Here is a 20,764-nt window from a genome sequence, read left to right on the forward strand (position 1 = left end):
AGTGGCCTTGTTTGGCAAATGAGTTTTTGGATGTTTATCTAAAATTTTATTGTACCTTATTGTAGAAGTTGTAAGAAAAATTTTTGAAGTGTGTAAATTTTTTGATATTTTGAAGATTATAATTTAAAAATTTTGAGCAGATTTTTTAGATTATTATAGATAAAGTTGTTAAAAAACTTACACAAGACAAATCTGGCAAAAAACTTGTTTGTCAAATAAGCCCAGTGTATTTCTTATTAAAATCACTCTTGGAAGGTCGTATTTAATGTATAATCAAGTTAGCAACTACCCCATGCTTAATGATATGTATAGTTGTCCAAAAAGTCCATTTTCTTTGCCAATGGTCATGTATTAAATGTAAGAGAAACTAGCTGTTAGGAGTATCAAATGTCCAATCATCTGTTTTGCATCCGGTAGTATGCTCTAAATTCTTATCAGATGGCCAATAGAATTTTTGCATCCGACAAGTCTTGCATCCGATAGAGATCAGAATATTAAGTTGTTCATTTGAAATTTATCAGACGATCGATCCACGAAGTTTGCATCTAGTATGACTATCTGATAGATCTTTTTGACTATTGGACGTCCTATATTCTTGTGAAGTGTTCGATAGTGTTTGTCCAAAACTTTCTCATTGACTATTGGACGTTTGATACTTTGGTGCAAATGTCTGAACCCTTATGTTCTGTGATACCTGTTTTGGATGCTTTCTTACAAGAAATCATTAGTCTAAATCATCAATTTGTTTTAATTATCATCAAAATTAAGAATCAATTTTAACATTCTCTCCCTTTTTCATGATAACAAAATAAAGGATGATTTTCAAAACATTTGAAATTACTTATAAGTAGATATGCTTCCCATCATTATATGTATAAAATAAACCTTGAATACAAAAAAAATTACTCCCTCTCAACCAAATCTTAAAAATTAACTTATGTTAATAATCCTTTATTATTCAATCATTTATTATTCTCCCCATTTTTTTCATCAATCAAAAAATATATGGATTAAAAAAATTTGGGTAGAGTATTCCCTAAAAATGAGTATAAGCTCCCAGTCAACAAGACAAATAGATTTGCTAAGTAAAGTCCAAAGACTGGAAAGATAATAAATCAACCAAAATATAATCAATGGTACATTAACATAGCCAAAATATCAAGATACATCATGGTGCCAAAAACATAACCAAAATATTAAAGCATTCAAAAATAGCATACATATGTTGTCCAATTAAAAAGAAGGACTATGCACCGTATATGAAATGCATGGGACTATTAATTCTAGAATACCTAAACTACATGAAGATGGCAACTAGTAACTAAGGGATCTAAAATTGCATGCGTGATGATCCGGACCTTCTTCGTGCAAAGCGAAATACGGATGCATCAAACACTTCCTCAATAGCTTTACCATCCTCCTCCCGAATAACCTCAGATTCAACTACTGTAGCTTTTGTTGAATCTTGTGCATCTTGTGCACTTTGTGACATGCCTTGTGCATCTTGAGGAGTGGTTTCAGGATTAGTTTGAGTGTCCAAAGGCTCCTTTCTTAGTTGCTTCTCTTGAACAGGAGTTTCTTCTTGAGGTGGAGGTGGGAAGAGCAGATTCTTCATAGCTATAAAGCTGCTTTGCTACTCCTAAGTCATAACCATGTTGATTCCATGTTCAAGGAGAAGAATGTGTTGCTTTAGTTCCAAGTGGAGATTCATCACTAGATCTGAAAAGGACGTAGAAGGATGAGTGAAAGGAGTACGAGGGTGAATAGTGAGATTCATCACTACATCTTCATGATACCTAACCAACCTCTTTATAAACCCAAGAGTCATAAACAAATATGATGTTTTTCCTTTCAAAGTAGTTTTTGGTGAAGAAGCAAGTAGAGTTTTCATTTGGAGAAGAGCCAGTGAAAGGAACGTTAAAATGCTTGAAAGCATAGGATGGTTTCCTACTCATGTTGGTATTAAGTTAGGAAACGACACATGACAAAGCCAAAATCAATGCGAATTTTCTCCATGACAAAATAAATAGGTAGAGTTCCGTTTTATTGTCATCGGTTTTATGACCATCAGTAGAAACCAAAAGATTAGAGACCATAATGACTATAATGAGATGAATGGAATCAATGTCATCCAATTTAGCCTCAACAGATGTGTTAAAATGAGTTTTGAAGTATGTCATTAATTTAGCAACATAGCAATGGAAAATTCTTTACAGGAGAAAAATTGGCAAATTCTACTCCGATACCCTTATTCTATTTTTGTGTTCAAACCAAATTGACTATTTCAAGATCAAAGCAAATGTCAACACCATTCACACGAGAAACAACCTCAATGTGAGAGCTACCCTTTGTAAGATTAGTAAAGAATTGGTGTACCATTTCTAGGTAACAAGTGTTAGAAAAGGTAAGCAAGTGTAACCATTTTTGAAACTTAAAGTATTCAAGAACCGATTAAAATTGAATTTGTGCAAGTCAGAAGAGTTGATGGATCTTTGAGTGATGAAACCTTTTTGGGATACCAAAGCATACTTTTTCTTAGCATCAGCAATAATGAACCTAGAAAGTTGCTGGGGTTGTTATTGTTGCTTCACTTGCTATGTCTCTTGCACATTTCTGACACCTTGGACTTCTACTGATTTTGAATTGATCTATGCGGAGTTAGAGTCTCGGTAGAGGCAGTTTGCCTAATAGTCGATTGTTCGGTAGAAGAAGATCCTCCTGGCATGCGAACCATGATGAATATACAATGGACATAGTGAATACAGAGTCTAACAGTAATGACTAATACTCCCAAGTGAAGAAATAAGCGCGAATTTGGTTGCAGAGGCAATTTTGAAGATTTGAGAATTTTGGGTTGCATACAGATTTTACCAAAATGGAATGGTTTTGAAAAGATTTGGATGACAATGGTTGCTTTAGGAAGCAAAGAATCCTTTTACTGGATCATTTTTGAGTGAAAATCAGTTGATTAGGACGAATTTGAGGTGTGAGAAGTTAGGGTTTGCATTCTTTTGTCTGATTGTTTTGAGAAGACAATGTAAGAAATGAATGTCTGAAACCCTTAAATTTTTACATATCTGACATTTGAATGACATTGCAGCATCCGAAGCATCCGTCCAAACATCAAAATCTGAAAAAATGCTTGAGAACTTTGTCCAACGCTTATTCTTTAGTATCGGATGTCCAGTAATAGTTTCTTAAGTATAAAAATTGATCCAAAGGCAAAGGTTTTGTAAAAATATCAGTTATTTGATCTTTTGAGCAAACAAAATTTATACAAATTTCACCTCTTTAAATCAAATCATGAATGAAATGATACTTAACATCTATATGTTTGATTCTAGAATGTTGAATGGAAGTTTTAATCAAATTGATAACACTAGTATTACACAAAACATAGGCATACAATCAAATTTCAAACAAAAATCAAGTAAGGTGTTGATACGAATGCACCAACCGTATGATGCAACCCGTACAGACAGGAAGGATCTAGAAGGTAGGATTCACGTTGTATACGACGAATGCAGCGGATAACCTAAACCCGTTGATCACGTGGTCAGCGAACCTCGGTATTTGGTAGAGGACGCCACAATCTAGCGCAGTCCTAGACTGATAAGTCGATTGAATACCTAAGAATGAATCTAAGATATTCAATGGATGCTTCAAAGAAGCTTTGAGAGAACTCTCAATGTAATTTTATTAATCATCAAAAAGTGAATGTAACATCCGATTTTGAGGCTTTTTATAGCCATGACTAAGACCTAATAAAACTGGAAAAATAACGAGGAAGGTTCGACCAGCCTCTTGGGCCTTCACTTGGCCGAAACTAGCCCAACTAACTACGTGGCCCACATGACCTAGCCCATTGACTCAAGGACTAACAACGACGAAGGTTCAGACCACAAGCTGGTTGGACCTCCTTATTACACTCTACTACACTGATAATGGGCCATGGGCCCTTAGCCAAGTCATGGTCAGCTAATCCTCATAGATGGACGAAAGTAGAATAACATCTCTTGCTTCGTTGAGGCCCTCAATGGCCTTTGACTCTCCACTGGACTCTCGGGCCGCATGAACCAATGTTTATAGTGCGGCATCTAACCTCTTCGCGCGAGCTCGTGTTATAGGCCCCAATGGAACCTTCACTTGTTCCACTTGGATAGCTCCCTCAACCTCCTCATCAGGCGTGTTTCATCCACAAACGTTGAGCAGAACATGCACCGGTGCCCATATATTTCGCTTCCGTTGTAGACAATGAAACAACACCTTGTTTCTTACTATACCACGCCACTAAACAATTGTTATTCTTGGTTTTGATGATCACAAAGGTCTTTGAAATGTTTGTTTAACTCTCTTCAAATATAAGTGTTTTCTGCCTATCAAAGAATCAGGTACGAATATGTCAAGAATTGAAAATCAACCAAAAGAAGAAGCAAAAACAGGACACTCATGTCGGACGTCCTAAGGAATTGGTCGGACGTCCGAAAGGATGAAGATCATTAAGAAGAAGATTCTGTCGGACGCTCGTGAGGAAGCATCGGACGTCCGGATGGATCGGACGTACTCCTCGGACGCACATCGAACGTGTCGGACGTCCTAAAAATTCCACAAAATGTTGATGACTCTCTGTCAAGACTCTGTCGGACGCTCGTAAGGAAGCATCGGACGTCCTGAAGGATCGGACGCATGCTTCGGACGCACATCAATCTCATCGGATGTCCTAAAAATTCCACGAAGATTTGTTAACTCTCTGGACGACGTTCGGACACAGAAGCTCGGACGATAAAATACCATCGGACGTCCGAACAACAACCTGACTGAGTTTCGGACGATGGGATCGGACGATGACTAAGACGTCGGACGTCCGACAGCTCCAACGGCTAGCTGACTCTTCATCTGCCTTCTATCCGTTGGAAGTATTAATGAAGCTCATTGTTGGCTCCCTTTAAATACAAACGATTCTGATTCAGAAGAGGACTTTTGCACACTTTGTTTACAAGATCTCAAGAGTTATTTTAGCAAGAAAATAGTCTCCTAAGCTAGATTTGTTCTCCAAGTGGTGTGAATTTCTTGTGAGCTTTTCTCTTGTGGTTGAAAGTTTCATTAGTGTAGCTTTGTTGAGGGTTATCTGAGTGATTGTAAAACTTCTTAGCTTGACTAAGTGAGGCTTAGGGCAAGGAGGAAGTGCTCCCTCCATTGTACATCTAGTTGATCATCTTTCATCAAAGAGAAGTTGCTCAACCTAGTGATTGGTCTTCAAGTTTGAAGAAAGCTTGGTAGACAATCGGTTTGATATTCTATCTTATTCTTTTTGTTTAATAAAATTCTCATTGCTTATCTATACTTGTTTTTCGAATCAATATTGCTCTCTTCTTCTAATCTACTTGATTGATTATTACTAGAAAAGAAGGTAAATTTTTATTAAGCAAAAATTGCATAAATTTGATTAAGATTTTAATCAACCTAATTCACCCCTCCTCTTAGGTTGTCTTTGGGCCTTACAATTGGTATCAGAGCTTGGTCTCCTAGAGATTAAGCTCTAACGGCTTGGAGTAAAGATGACAACCAGTCATGCTATGTTTGTTGAGGGGCAATCTGTTACTAGGCCTCCCATGTTCAGTGGCTCCAATTATGTTAGCTGGAAAGAAAGGATGATTATCTTTTTGCAATCTATTGATATTGAGCTATGGTTTATTGTGAGTGAAGGACCGCATGAAGCTAACTTTCTTGATGCAGATACAGGGTTGTTTCGGCCAAAAAGAAGAGCTGAAATGAATGCTCAAGATAGGACTAATCTCACATTGAATGCCAAAGCCATGAATGTTCTTTATAGTGCCTTAGATTCAAATGAATCAATTAGAGTAAAAGGCTGTAAATCGGCCAAAGAAATGTGGGATAAGCTAAGAGAAATCCATGAGGGTGGTGACAACGTGAGAGAACAGAAAAAGGCTATCTTGGTCACAAAGTATGAATCATTTAAAATTGAACCTCTTGAGGATATTGACAAAATGTATTGCAGGTTCAATGACTTGATCAAAGATCTCGAGGTGTTGGGCAAAGAGTACACCTTGGGAGAGAAGAACAGGAAAATTCTCAATGCATTGGGCAAAGAATGGGAAAATAAAGTGACTGCAATAGAGGAGGCTAAGGATTTAAATTCTGTGCCTATTGAATCTCTCATTAACTCACTAACTTCTTATGAGTTGAAACTGAAATCTAAAGTGCAAGAGGAAGAGGATGCTAGAGCAAAGAGAAATATTGCTCTGAAGACTACTCAAAGTGAAGATGATCCAGCTCACTTGGATGATGAAGACTCGGATGGTGATGATAATGATCTTGCTCTCATCACAAGAGGCTTCAAGAGAATCTTGAATAAAAGGAAGTTTAGAAAGGGAGGACCTAGCAATCAATTTCAAAATTATTCATCAAATGCAAGGAACAAAGGAAAACAAGAATTCAACAAGAAGCTAGTGGATAAATGCTATGAATGTGGACAGCCTGGACACTATGCAAACGAATGCCCCATGAAGAAAATGAAAGATGGGAAAGCTGATCGAAAGCCAAGATTCAACAACTTCCAGATTACTTGGAATGAATGCAACTCTGAAGGGGAAGTTGAAGAAGAGGAAGAATCAGCTCAAATGGCCTTCATGGCTATTGGAGATAATGAGGTAACTTCCATACACTCTCAATCTGAAAGTGATGATGAAGAAGATGATGATCTTGAATCCTTTGTTGAAAAACTGCATAATGCCTTGAAGGAATCTTATGATAAAAACAAGCAGCTAAAACAGAAAATTACTTTTCTCATTCATGAAAATACAAGTCTTCTTCAACAAAATAAACAACTAAAGACTGACAATGATTGTCTTGTAAGAGCCGGATTTAATGTTCAAAATGAGCTTGATAGAAAGACAAATATTTGTAAAATGCTGAAGGAAAGACATGGTGATTTGAAGAAAAGAATGGACAACTTGGATGAGACTTTGAAAGCAAGAAAACAAGATTTTCTCAAAAAGAACATGTCATCTACCTTTCTTACTGCTCATCAAAGAACATTAGCACGCAACAAAAATGCACATGGTTTCACAACATATAGAAAAAATGGATTGAGATATGTCAAACCAGTACATGTTAAGGACTCTTCCATTATGTGTGATTTTTGTTGTCAAAAAGGGCATTTGAAAGGTGATTGCTATGTGAAAAGAAATCTGAACAAAGGGATGAAATGCATATGGTTAGTGAGATACAATGCTAACTATTGTGGACCTAAAAATTAAAAAGGGTACCAAACATTTTCTCTTTTCAGGAAAAAGGCTCAAACAAGTCCAAATGGTTTATTGATAGTGGCTGCTCAAGGCATATGACCGGTGATCCCTCTTTGTTCATAAAGCTAAAATCAAAATCAAGTGGAAAGGTGACATTCGGTGATGATGTGAAAGCTAAGACAATTGGAATAGGTGATGTTGGTAAGGATGGTGAAACTTTTGTTCATAATGTGCTCTTAGTTGATAATTTAGGTTATAACTTGCTTAGTGTTAGTCAATTGTGTGATAAAGACTTGAATGTGTTGTTTAAAAAGCATGAATGCATTGTGCTTGATTCCAAATATAATGTTGTGTTCAAAGGTAAGAGGTTTAACGACATATATATTGTGGTTCTTGATAAAATTGATTCTTCTAGCTTCAAATGTCTTAAAGCTTCAAATGAAGATCCTTGGTTGTGGCATAGGAGACTTTGTCATTTTAACATGGATTTACTAAAGGAAATTTCGAAAAAGGAGCTGGTTAGAGGCTTGCCAAAAATCTGTTTTGAAAAGGATAAAATTTGTGATGCATGTCAATTTGGAAAGCAAACAAAAGTTTCTTTTAAACCAAAGAAGTGTGTTTCAACTTCTAAACCTTTAGAACTCTTGCATCTTGACTTATTTGGTCCTACTCAAATCACTAGCTTGGGAGGTAAGAAATACTGCTTTGTGATTGTGGATGATTATTCTAGATATACTTGGGTGATATTTCTTGCTCATAAGGATGATGCCTTCAAGAATTTCACTTCATTGTTTGCTAAAGTGCAAAATCTGCTTGGCTTAAAAATTGTTAGGATTAGAAGTGATAATGGAACGGAATTCAAGTATTGTGGTTTTCCAGATTTCTGTGATCATAATGGCATAACACATGAGTTTTCAATTGCAAGAACTCCACAACAAAATGGTGTTGTAGAAAGGAAAAATAGGACACTACAAGAGGCTGCTAGAACTATGTTAAGTGAATGTAGCTTGCCAAAATACCTTTGGGCTGAAGCGGTAAACACTGCATGTTATGTGATGAACAGAATCCTTTTGAGACCCATTTTGAATAAGACATCTTATGAACTGATTTTTGATAAAAAACCTACGGTTGGATATTTCAAAGTCTTTGGTTGTAAATGTTTTATTTTAAATTTAAAGGAACATCTTGGTAAGTTTGAGAAAAAATCTGATGAAGGAATATTTTTGGGTTATTGTGAGAACAAAAGAGGATATAGAGTCTTTAATAGAAGGACTCTTGTGATTGAAGAAGCCATTCACATAACATTTGATGAAACTAATGATGATAATTCCAAAAGTTCGTGTGAGGATGATGATGTAGGTGTTCGTGAAGGAATGGAAAAGCTGAAAATTGGTAATGAAGGAATATCTAAACCAGCAGCAATGGAAATGATGGATGAAGCTCATAATGATCAAGAAAAGGGTGATGAAGATGAGAATGATGATTCAGTCAAAGACCTTCCCAATGCTTGGAAATTCAGCCAAAATCATCCAAGAGAGCTTATAATTGGTGATCCATCCGAAAAGGTAAAGACTCGTTCTTCATCTAGAATATTGATAGACAATTTTGCTTTAGTTTCTCTTTTTGAACCCAAAAACATCAATGATGCTTTAAAGGATGATAACTGGATTTTGGCTATGCAAGAGGAACTTAACCAATTTGAGAGAAATAAGGTTTGGACACTTGTTGATAGACCTCAAAATCAACCTATCATTGGCACAAAGTGGATATTTAGAAATAAATTGGATGATAAAGGTGTTGTTATAAGGAATAAAGCCAGATTAGTTGCTAAAGGATATGCACAAGAAGAAGGAATTGATTTTGATGAAACATTTGCTCCCGTAGCAAGATTAGAATCTATTAGAATGCTTCTTGCTTTTGCTTGTTTCAAAGGTTTCAAATTGTTTCAAATGGATGTTAAAAGTGCCTTTTTAAATGGTTTTATTGATCAAGAAGTATATGTGGATCAACCTCCCGGTTTTGAAAATACAAAATTTCCAAGTCATGTGTTTAAACTATCTAAAGCATTATATGGTTTAAAACAGGCTCCAAGAGCTTGGTATGAAAGATTAAGTGGTTTCTTGATTGAAAATGGTTTCAAAAGAGGTTTTGTGGACACCACACTGTTTACTAAGCAAGTGTTAAATGACCTTCTTATTGTGCAAATATATGTTGATGATATTATTTTTGGTGCTACTAATGAGTATCTATGCAAGGATTTTTCCACCACTATGCAAAGTGAATTTGAAATGAGTATGATGGGAGAATTAAATTTCTTCCTTGGACTTCAAATACATCAAGCCCTTGAGGGAATTTTTATAAATCAAGCAAAATATACCAAGGAATTGCTGAAAAAGTTTGGCATGGAAGACTCAAAGCAAGTTGGAACTCCAATGTGCACTTCTACAAAACTTGACAAAGATGAAGAAGGTAATCATGTGGATGAAAAGCACTATAGAGGTATGATCGGAAGCTTACTCTATTTAACCGCAAGTAGACCTGATATTATGTTTGCTGTTTGCTTGTGTGCTAGATTTCAATCTTGTCCAAAAGAATCACATTTAAATGCTGTTAAAAGAATTTTTAGGTATTTGAAAGGTACATTAGACTATGGTCTTTGGTATGCTAGATCTTGTGAATTTGCTTTATATGGATATTCGGATGCGGATTTTGGTGGTTGTCGTGTGGACAGAAAAAGTACTAGTGGAACTTGTCACTTTCTTGGTAATTGCTTAGTTTCTTGGTTTAGCAAAAAGCAAAATGCAATATCTTTGTCTACAACCGAAGCGGAATATATTGCCGCTAGTGCATGTTGTGCTCAACTTTTATGGATGAAGCATACCTTGAATGATTTTGGATTGTTATATGACTGCATGCCTATATTCTGTGATAATACTAGTGCTATTAATTTGACCAAAAATCCAATTCAACATTCTAGGACAAAGCATATAGATATAAAGCACCACTTTATTCGAGATCTTGTTCAAAAAGGTGAAATTTGTGTAAATTATGTTTGTTCTAAAGATCAATTTGCTGATATTTTTACCAAAGCTTTGCCATTAGATCAGTTCACTCATCTAAGATCAAAATTGGGAATAATCGAAAAATCATCTTAAAATTTCTCAAAGTCTTCGGACGTCCGAAAGAAGATGAACGGACGTCCGATAATGTTCTTCAGCTATTTTTTTCCAGAAAACACCTGTTCGGACGAAGCTGTCGGACACACGACTTCGTTCGGCCGTCCGACAGTGCAACGGCTCACTTTTTAAAATAACTTTCTCCCTCATTTGCTTCAAACTCTTTTTCTTCTATTTCCTCTCGGACGACAACTCTCTCATTTCTCACTCTCAAATTCATACCATTCTGAAGCTCTCATTCCCAAATTGACTCAAACAAAACTTTTCCTGGTTGATTGCGATTCATTTCTCCTGATCATTTCACCGAATCGCTTAACAATTCGTAAATTCCCAAATTTCCCTCAAAACCCTACTTTCTCATAACCGCTCTGTCAAATCTTGTTCAAGGCCTTTTTGTCCCAAAATTTCTGTGCGATTCACTTCCCTACTACTGTGTGCATCATTTGCATCCTTCATTCCACACATTTCGCACAATGGTGAATCTAAGAGGAGGAAAGGTTACTGCCGGACGCAAGCATCCACTCAGGGATGAGGAGGAGGATCTTCCTACGGTCAAACGTTCTTCCAAACGCTTCAAGAGAGGAGCAGTAAAAGGTCAAATGTCACGGCCTACTCCACAACCCACCTCTCAGCCTGAATCTGGACAGGGAACCTCTTCTCAACCGCCTCCAAAATCAGCCACACTCCCTACATTCTTTGATGATGCTGCAAAAGACAAACACTCCTGGATATCCCAGAAAGGTGTCATCCCTCAACGAATTGTAAACTCCTCTGAATTTCGCCACATAGGTTTAGAATCCATTCTGAGTCTATTTGCTTTCCAGAAATGGTCACATCTCGTTTCTATGCCCAATGTTTATTACCCTGAAATGCTGCATCAATTCTTTGCTAATCTTAGGAAAGGCACTGATCAGACTGAGATTATGTCCAGGGTTAATGGGGTAGACTTAGTCTTTGATTCTGAAATTGTGAATGATATTTTAAAAACTACTATTGAACCTGGATGCAAGGATAAAATTGCAAATTTCTTTTCCTATGAAGAGCACCCTACTGCTGATAATCATTTTGATGGGGCTAAAATGTTAACTTATTTTAAAAGAAGTTTTTCCTCCCCTGCTGATGCTAAACTGAATGATCTTGCTCCTGTGAATCTAATTGCCTTTTCAATCATTTCAAACCTGCTTGTACCCACTGATGGTCATAGAACTGATGCAAACAAAATGGAGTTGTATCTCTTTTACTGTTTTCGAGAAAAAATTCGTATTGATTTCGGTTTTGTCATGTGCAAGTTTTTACTTCGCTATGCCACTGATTCTCGCAGAAAATTATCTTATGGAAAGTTTCTTCAAAAGATTTTTGAGTTTTACAAAGTTCCAATTCTAGGTGTTTGTCCCAAAGAAGCATCTTCTTATGCCTTTACCAAAGGATATTTTGAAAGGAAAAATCTTGTTTTTAAAGATAATCTGTGGGCTTATAAGGGGGCATCATCTAGTGAACAGAGGTCTAAGACTGCACATGATCCTTCATCTGTTTCACTCACTCCCATTCATCCCAGGAAGTCTGCCACTAAAGCAGCTTCCTCCTCCAATGATGAAGTGATTGAGTTCCTTCGTGAACTCAAACAGCATGTTCTTCTTCTAGAACATGGTCTAATGCTCACCATGTCCTCTGAGCAACAAACAGCCTTCCTAGACAAAAAGAACCTTCTTTTTCCCCCACCTGTGGTTGAGGAAGTTTCCCATGATAAAGAACCACACCCCACTGATCCAAGCTCATCAATTCCAGACCCTGGTTCATCAACTCCTGTGACTCCTCATGGCCCTTCCACAACAAATAAAGGCAAGGCACCAGTTGAAGAGGCTGCTGCAGATGATGAAGAAACTGAAGAGGAGGACCTCTCCCAATATCAGCTCTCGCGAAGAACATCTGGATCCACATAGTTCACCATTTAGGACATTTGCATTTTGTTTATTTCATATGTTTGTGGTGTTCAACAATGGATATGTAGATGAATTCAACATTTGGTTATGATTATGTTTATGTTTCTTTTGGTACTGTTTGATAGATGTTTAAGTATTTTGAATGATGATTGTGTGGATGTAATGAATTTTGTGGATGATTGTGTGAATGTTTAAGTATTTTTGAATGATGTTTGTGGATGAGATGGATGTGATTGATTGCCCTTTTGTGATGACAAAAAGGGGGAGAGGACTGGATTGATTGATGATTGATGATTTAATCAAATTTGGATTGGCTGATGGATTGAATTGGTAAAATGCTGGATGTTGGCTGCTTAATTGTCATATTTTGGATAATTGTTTAATTCGGTTGGGCAGCCAAGTGAGGGGGAGTTTTTCAAATTTTTTATGATTCACTAAGTAAGGGGGAGTTCTTGTCTATTGAGAAAGGGGGAGTTTTTTATTGCAATCATCAAATCTCATTTCAAACCTTTGTTTTGTCATCATCAAAAAGGGGGAGAATGTTATTCTTGGTTTTGATGATCACAAAGGTCTTTGAAATGTTTGTTTAACTCTCTTCAAATATAAGTGTTTTCTGCCTATCAAAGAATCAGGTACGAATATGTCAAGAATTGAAAATCAACCAAAAGAAGAAGCAAAAACAGGACACTCATGTCGGACGTCCTAAGGAATTGGTCGGACGTCCGAAAGGATGAAGATCATTAAGAAGAAGATTCTGTCGGACGCTCGTGAGGAAGTATCGGACGTCCGGATGGATCGGACGTACTCCTCGGACGCACATCGAACGTGTCGGACGTCCTAAAAATTCCACAAAATGTTGATGACTCTCTACCAAGACTCTGTCGGACGCTCGTAAGGAAGCATCGGACGTCCTGAAGGATCGGACGCATGCTTCGGACGCACATCAATCTCATCGGACGTCCTAAAAATTCCACGAAGATTTGTTAACTCTCTGGACGACGTTCGGACACAGAAGCTCGGACGATAAAATACCATCGGACGTCCGAACAACAACTTGACTGAGTTTCGGACGATGGGATCGGACGATGACTAAGACGTCGGACGTCCGACAGCTCCAACGGCTAGCTGACTCTTCATCTGCCTTCTATCCGTTGGAAGTATTAATGAAGCTCATTGTTGGCTCCCTTTAAATACAAACGATTCTGATTCAGAAGAGGACTTTTGCACACTTTGTTTACAAGATCTCAAGAGTTATTTTAGCAAGAAAATAGTCTCCTAAGCTAGATTTGTTCTCCAAGTGGTGTGAATTTCTTGTGAGCTTTTCTCTTGTGGTTGAAAGTTTCATTAGTGTAGCTTTGTTGAGGGTTATCTGAGTGATTGTAAAACTTCTTAGCTTGACTAAGTGAGGCTTAGGGCAAGGAGGAAGTGCTCCCTCCATTGTACATCTAGTTGATCATCTTTCATCAAAGAGAAGTTGCTCAACCTAGTGATTGGTCTTCAAGTTGGAGGAAAGCTTGGTAGACAATCGGTTTGATATTCTATCTTATTCTTTTTGTTTAATAAAATTCTCATTGCTTATCTATACTTGTTTTTCGAATCAATATTGCTCTCTTCTTCTAATCTACTTGATTGATTATTACTACAAAAGAAGGTAAATTTTTATTAAGCAAAAATTGTATAAATTTGATTAAGATTTTAATCAACCTAATTCACCCCCCCTCTTAGGTTATCTTTGGGCCTTACAACAATCACTAAGAAAATGGCAAGTACCACTGGTGTTTTTTCTATCTACTCTATATCTAGCAAAATCGGCATCCAAAAAACCAATTAAAACAAAACTCTTAGATTTAGGATGCCATAAATCATAGATCATTGTACCTTTCAAATATCTAAAGATATGCTTAACGACAATTAAATGAGATTCTCTAGGGCATGATTGAAATGTAGCACACAAGCATACGACAAACATAATATCCAACCGACTTGTGGTTAAATAAAGTAAACTACCAATTATATTTCTATAAGATTTTTCATTTACATTGGTACATTTTTATCCTTATTAAGTTGGGTGGATGTACACATAGGAGTTCCAACTTCCCTTGAATTTCCATTCCAAACCTTTTGAGTAGTTTTTTTTGTGTACTTGGTTCGGTTGATGAAAACTCTTTCTTGAATTTGTTGAATTTGTAGTCCAAAGAAGAAATTCATTTTTCCATCATTGCTCATCTCAAACTCCCTTTGCATTAAATTTGAAAACTCTTTGCACAAATATTCATTAGTGGCACTAAATATAATATCATCCATATAAATTTGAACAATTAAAAGATCATTTATATAAAATTTTGTTAAAAAAAAGTGGTATTACAACTCCGCTTTTAAAATCATTTTCAATCAAAAATTCACTTAATCTTTAATACCAAGCCCTTGGGACTTGTTTCAAACCATACAATGCCTTTGTAAGTTTGAAAACATAATTTAAAAATTTTTAATTGCAAAATTGGGAGGTTATTTAGCATACACCTCTTCATCAATAAAATCATTCAAAAGGCACTTTTAACATCCATTTGAAATAATTTGAAACCTATATAACAAGCATAGGTAAGAAACATTCTAATGGATTTGAATCAAGCTATGGGAGCAAATGTGTTATCAAAATCAATTCCCTCTTCCTGTGCATATTATTTACCTAGCAATCTAGTTTTATTCCTAACAATTTTGCCTTTAACATTCAACTTTTCCTAAATACCCGTTTAGTTTCAATTACCAGATGATTTAAAGGTCTATCAACTAAAGTCCAAACATTGTTCCTTTCAAATTAGTTCATTTCTTCTTATATAGTTATGATCCAACTATCATCTTTTAAAACCTTATTCATATTCTTAGTTTCAAATTGTGAAAGTAAAGCAAGATTATCTACAAGAGATTTAATAGAAGAGTGGACTTTTACCCTCTCAGATAAATCACCAATGATTAACTCGTCTGGATGATGTTGTCAAACTTCCAAACCTTAGGAAGATTCTTTGGGGGTTTATCATCCTTATTGCCTTCTTCTTCTTCTTCCACACCTTGAGGATTGCTTTCCTTTGAAGTATTTCCCTCATCTTGGATGGTCAATTTTTCATACTTTTCTTTCAAACCTACATCATCATCTTCAAAAGCACTGTCCATGGCAACATCATTAAGTTCATCAAAAGTTACAAGAATGACTTTTTCAATAACAAGAGTTCTTCTATTATATACTCTATAAGCCCTTTTATCACTAGAATAATCTAAGAAAATACATTCATCCATTTTCTTATCAAAATTTTCAAGATGTTCTTTTATATTCAAGTTAAACACTTGCAATCAAAGATTTTGAAATAACCAACAATAGAATTTTTGCCATATAAAAGTTCATAAGTTTGTTTAAAATTAGTTTCAAAAGTATTCTATTCAAAACATAATAAGCCGTATTCACCATCTCGACTCAAAAATGTTTTGACAAATCACATTCATTTATCATTATTGTTGCGTTTCTTGAAAAGTTTTATTATTTATTTTAACAATACCATTTTTTCAGAGACATTAATAGTTAAAAACTCATGTAAAATACCATTGTGATCATAAAATTTCAAAAAATCGCAGTGTTTAAATTCGATACCATTATCACTTTTAATTTTCACAATAGTCAAATTCAATAAATTTTGAACTTCGATAAATAAAAAAAAAAGAGATCTTGAATAAAGTAGAGGCATAACACGAAAGGATATCTCTCCTAAGTTTTGTGATTTTTCTCTCGGCTTCGATTTCTTCAGTTTCTAAATTGGGCAAGTTAGGGTTTCACCAATGGCTGGCCTCCAGCCGCCAGAAGGAGGTGCTAGTCGTTCGTTTGCTGAAGTTCTCCAGAACTAGCCGTCGCTGTCTCCATGCAAGGTAAAGCCACTCTCTCAGTTCAAAGGGGAGCCAGCAGTCTTGTTCTCGGAGGATGATATTGCCAAGTTGGCTATGCCGTTCCAGTTTGCTGTCATTGGGATGTTCTCCCATGGGAGGCCAAACCTTGACACTATACAGAAATCGTTCTTCGCAATTAGGTTTCAGTCAAGCTTCACCATTGGCATTCTAGACCAGCGGCATATCCTGATACGGTTCTATTTGGAGGAAGATTTTCTACGGTGTTGGATGAAAGGGCTATGGAGCATTGCTGATTTCCCCATACGTGTCTTCAAGTGGTCCTCTGAGTTTCAACTTACCAGCGACTCCTCTCGCGCTCCTGTCTAGGTCGCCTTAGAGAAGTTGCCCATTCGCTTTTTTGACAAGTTTTTGTTGTTCTCCATTGTTGCCGCAATTGGCAGCCCCCTAAAGGCTGACATAGCAACGACAACTCTAGCCCGCCCCACTGTAGCCCGGATTTGTTGATATTGATGTCTCACAGGAGCTGCCTAGTCGCGTTTGGATTGGAGCAGGTAGGGAGGGTTTCTGGAAGAAGGTGTCTTACGAAAACCTGCCAATGTATTGCTCAGTTTGCAATAGATAGGGGCACTCCAGCGCAACCTGTTGGCGTGACAAGTGTGAGCATGGTGGCGCACTACGTGTTGCCTCTGTTCCAAAGCGAAAGGAGGCTGTCATGGCTGAGTAGCATGAACAAGGGATGTATGGTAGGGAACCACTTGCTGTCCAGCTCCAGGAGGAGAAGAGGGAGGCTGCAATCCTGTGCGAGAGCGCTGGTCCGTCGCAGCAGAAGAGGGAGGCTGCTGTCCCTCGCGAGAGGGCTGGTTCGTCGCAGCAAGTTGCTGGGAGTGAACTTCTGGAGGTTACTGAGATCCCGCCTGCTTTGGGAAGCATCTATGATGATACTCAACTCCGGTTGAATGAGCAAGAGAAGGCGCCCCCATGGATCTCTCTCGGATAGAGAGGAACTGCCAGAAGGACCTGTGCCTGGTAGAGCGGCGCTGGTCAGCTCCTTTCAATAGTTTAACAAGGCCTTGGGGCCGCGATTGCCCCAGCCAATGGTTGAACGTAATGAGGACGGTTTCACCATGGTTCTTTCATGGAAAATGAGGAAGCGGAGGGTTCATGTCCCGCTACCCTAGCAGATTCTGACACGGCAAGCTTCTAAAGCGATTGAGGTACCTCACCACCCTCTCTCAATGCATAATTTTCTACTTTGGAACATTAGGGGAGCGATGAACAAATCTTCTATACGTCGCTTGTGAGGCTTACTTTGACTCCATAATATTGCAATCTTAGTTCTCTTGGAACCTATGGTAGAGGCGTATAATATAGAGGTCTAGCGTGCGAAGTCATCAAATAAGAGTTTTGCTTTGAGTTTTCCATAATATTGCAATCTTAGTTCTCTTTGAGTTTTGCTTGCTTAACTCATCAAATAAGATCTGGGTGCTTTGGCATTCTGGTTTTCATTTTAATGTATTATATAATTCGGAGCAAATCCTTCACATTTTGGCGGGACATGATTCTCGGACGGAGACTGTTAATGCATCATTTATATATGCCAAGTGTACCAGGGCCGACAGGCGAACCCTATGGTCTGAACTGAGCTCTATCACTGGATTGATCACAAGGCCATGGTTAGTGGGTAGGGACTTCAATGTTATCAGTACACTGGCGGAATATACGGGGAGGGCAGCCCAAGATCTTGGGGCAATCTCTGATTTAATACGGCGATTTCTGATTGCAGCCTCCAGGAGCTTCCTTACTCCGGCAGTTCTTATACATGGTCAGGTATTAGAGCAGGTGCTAGAATCTGGAAGTGACTGGATAGGGTGTTAGCCAATCACTAATGGCTCAGTTTCTTGCCAAACACTTCTGTCCAGTATCTCAATCGCGCCACTTCTGACCATTCACCACTCCTAGTTAGCCCGTGGTCCACTAGTGCAAGTGTTCCAAAGTCCTTTAAGTTTCAAACTTTTTGGATTTCGAACCCTGGTTTCCTATCGATGGTGTAGAATACTTGGGAATTGCCGGCACAAGGGTATGGCATGTACCGTTTGGCCTTCAAGCTTAAGCGCCTAAAGGCGTGTTTAAGACAATGGAGCAAACAACAATTTGGAGATATATTTCAAATTGCTCGGCAACACGAGATAGAGGTTCAGCAAAAGGAAGTCCTGTATGAAGCAAACCCAACGGATGAGATGAGGACTGACCTCCACCGAGAGCAAGCCCGCCAGTTGCAAAGCCTCCACATTCAAGAGGACTACTAGCGTCAAAAGGCGCGATTAAGATGCTTGAGGGATGGTGACAGCAATACACACTTTTTCCATGCTTTAGTTCGGGAGAAATGATCGAAACTTGTCATGCACCGCATTAAAGATGAGGGGGGCATGGGCTGAAGATGAGGAACAAATTGTGCAAGAAGCAGTTAACTTTTTTTTAGCGACTCTTGACTGCGGAGGAGGTCAGGGATGTAGATGAATTACTAATCCACATGCCGGAGCTTGTATCAGTGGACCAGAATGCAGATTTGCTAAGAGAGGTAACAATGGAAGAGATAAAAGGGGTTGTTTTCTGCCTTAGTAAGGACAGTGCCCCGGGTGCGGATGGTTACACTGGCATTTTCTTCCAACATTGCTGGGATACTGTGGCCCCTGATGTCTTGGCAGCAGTTAAAGACTTTTTGGCTAGAACCTCGATCCCGAAGGACATTGCTAGTACGCTGATTGTTTTGATTCCAAAGAAGCCAAATCCAGCTACATTTGTGGATTTTCGACCCATTAGCCTGTACACTTTTGTTAACAAAATTTTTACGAAAGTGTTAGCTAATAGATTGCACGCTGTCCTCCCGAGCATTATATTTTCGGAGCAATCTGCATTTTGTCCAGACTGCGATATAGCCGAAAATGTCCTCCTGACCCAGGAAATGACATTCAATTGCATTTTCAAATTGGACATGATGAAGGTCTTTGACAGAGTATTATGGTGGTTCCTAAGACGGCTGCTCCAAAAGTTTGGTTTCGATTATAGATTTATTTTGCTTGTTTTAAATAACCTCTCTCAGAGCTAGTTTTCTGTGTTGGTGAATGGTAGATCTAGGGGCTTCTTTCAGGCATCACACGGGATTAAGCAAGGCAATCCCCTGTCCCCTATTCTATTCATCCTTCCATCTGAGGCCCTTAGTAGGGGTTTAAGTGCGCAGGTAGTGGACGGCAGTATCAGCCATGCACTGCAGAGAGAATGCATTCGTATCACACACTTATCCTTCGCGGATGACATTGTGATCTTTACTCGTGGGGATAGGCGATCTGTGGCGAACCTGGTCCGGTTTTTAACACTCTATCAAGAGGGAGCGGGGCAAAGGATTAACAAACAAAAGAGCTTCTTTATAGTGTCAAGATGGTGCGGCGCTGGCCAAATACGTCGTATCCGACACTTGACTGGCTTCAGACAGGATTCTTTTCCTTTCTCTTATTTGGGATGCAACTTATATGTTGGCCATCAGAAAAAGAGTTTTTCTAGTTCCTAATTGAAAAATTCGTTGCTAAACTAATGGGTTGGCAAAAAAAGCTTCTCTTGCAGGGTGGTCACTTGATCCTAATTAAGCCTGTCATCTCAGCCATACCTTTGCACGTGTTGGCGGTCATGGATCCCCCCAAGAGGGTGATCAAATGCCTCGAACGACTCATGGTAAATTTCTTTTGGGGACAATCGGAGCTAGGTCCTAAGCATCATTGGTGCTCTTGGAAGAATTTATGTTATCCAGTGAACGAGGACGGCCTTGGGGTGCAATCTTTTGAGGACATACAGGGGGCGTTCAGCTGTAAATTGTGGTGGCGATTTTGCAATTCAACTTCCTTGTGGGCCAATTATATGAGGTCTAGATATAGTGTAAACAATGGTGCCCTACCTACGGCTTCCAGAGTTTGGAGACGAATGCTGGTTGTTCGTGACACAGTGGACCACTTCATGCAGGTTATAGATTTAGACGACCGGATTCAGCGGGCCTGGATCCTTACACCCTCCGGAGATTTTACCATCTCCTCCGCATGGGATGCACTGCGGCCTAAACGTGCATGCCTAGGGTCAAGGAAGTGTGTCTGGAGCTGTCGAATCCCATGCAAAATAGCCATTTTTATGTGGAAGCTGCTTAAACACTACCTGCCTTTTCCTAAGGCTTTACACAGGTTCGGTTTCTAGCTCCCCTCTAAGTGCCAATTCTGTATTGATGGGGAGTCTCAGGATCACATCTTATCCGACTATTTTCTTGCTACAGAGTTATGGAATTTCTTCTTTAGGGCCCTTTTGTTGCCTATTAGGCTTCCCAATGGCATCATCTGTCGCTTACAGTAGTGGTGGCTCTATAAGTCTCCAAGTACTGTGCGAGAAGAGTTGTGTAGAGTGTTGCCGTCGCTTATATGTTGGGAACTGTGGAAAGCCAGAAACATGGCAA

The 20,764-nt window shown here is 38.4% G+C and overlaps 1 protein-coding gene across 1 annotated transcript; it reads left to right on the forward strand.

Annotated features, from left to right (window-relative positions):
* Nucleotides 1-18,805: 18,805 nt before the first annotated feature.
* On the forward strand, nt 18,806-20,511 carry LOC113729229 (uncharacterized). Its single transcript, XM_027253553.1, has 3 exons — nt 18,806-19,288; nt 19,424-19,513; nt 19,894-20,511. Exons 1-3 carry the CDS (start codon nt 18,806-18,808, stop codon nt 20,509-20,511), a joined length of 1,191 nt encoding a protein of 396 aa, XP_027109354.1.
* The last annotated feature ends 253 nt before the right edge of the window (nt 20,512-20,764 follow it).

Source organism: Coffea arabica, chromosome 2e (assembly GCF_036785885.1).
Source record: "Coffea arabica cultivar ET-39 chromosome 2e, Coffea Arabica ET-39 HiFi, whole genome shotgun sequence".
NCBI lineage: Eukaryota > Viridiplantae > Streptophyta > Magnoliopsida > Gentianales > Rubiaceae > Coffea > Coffea arabica.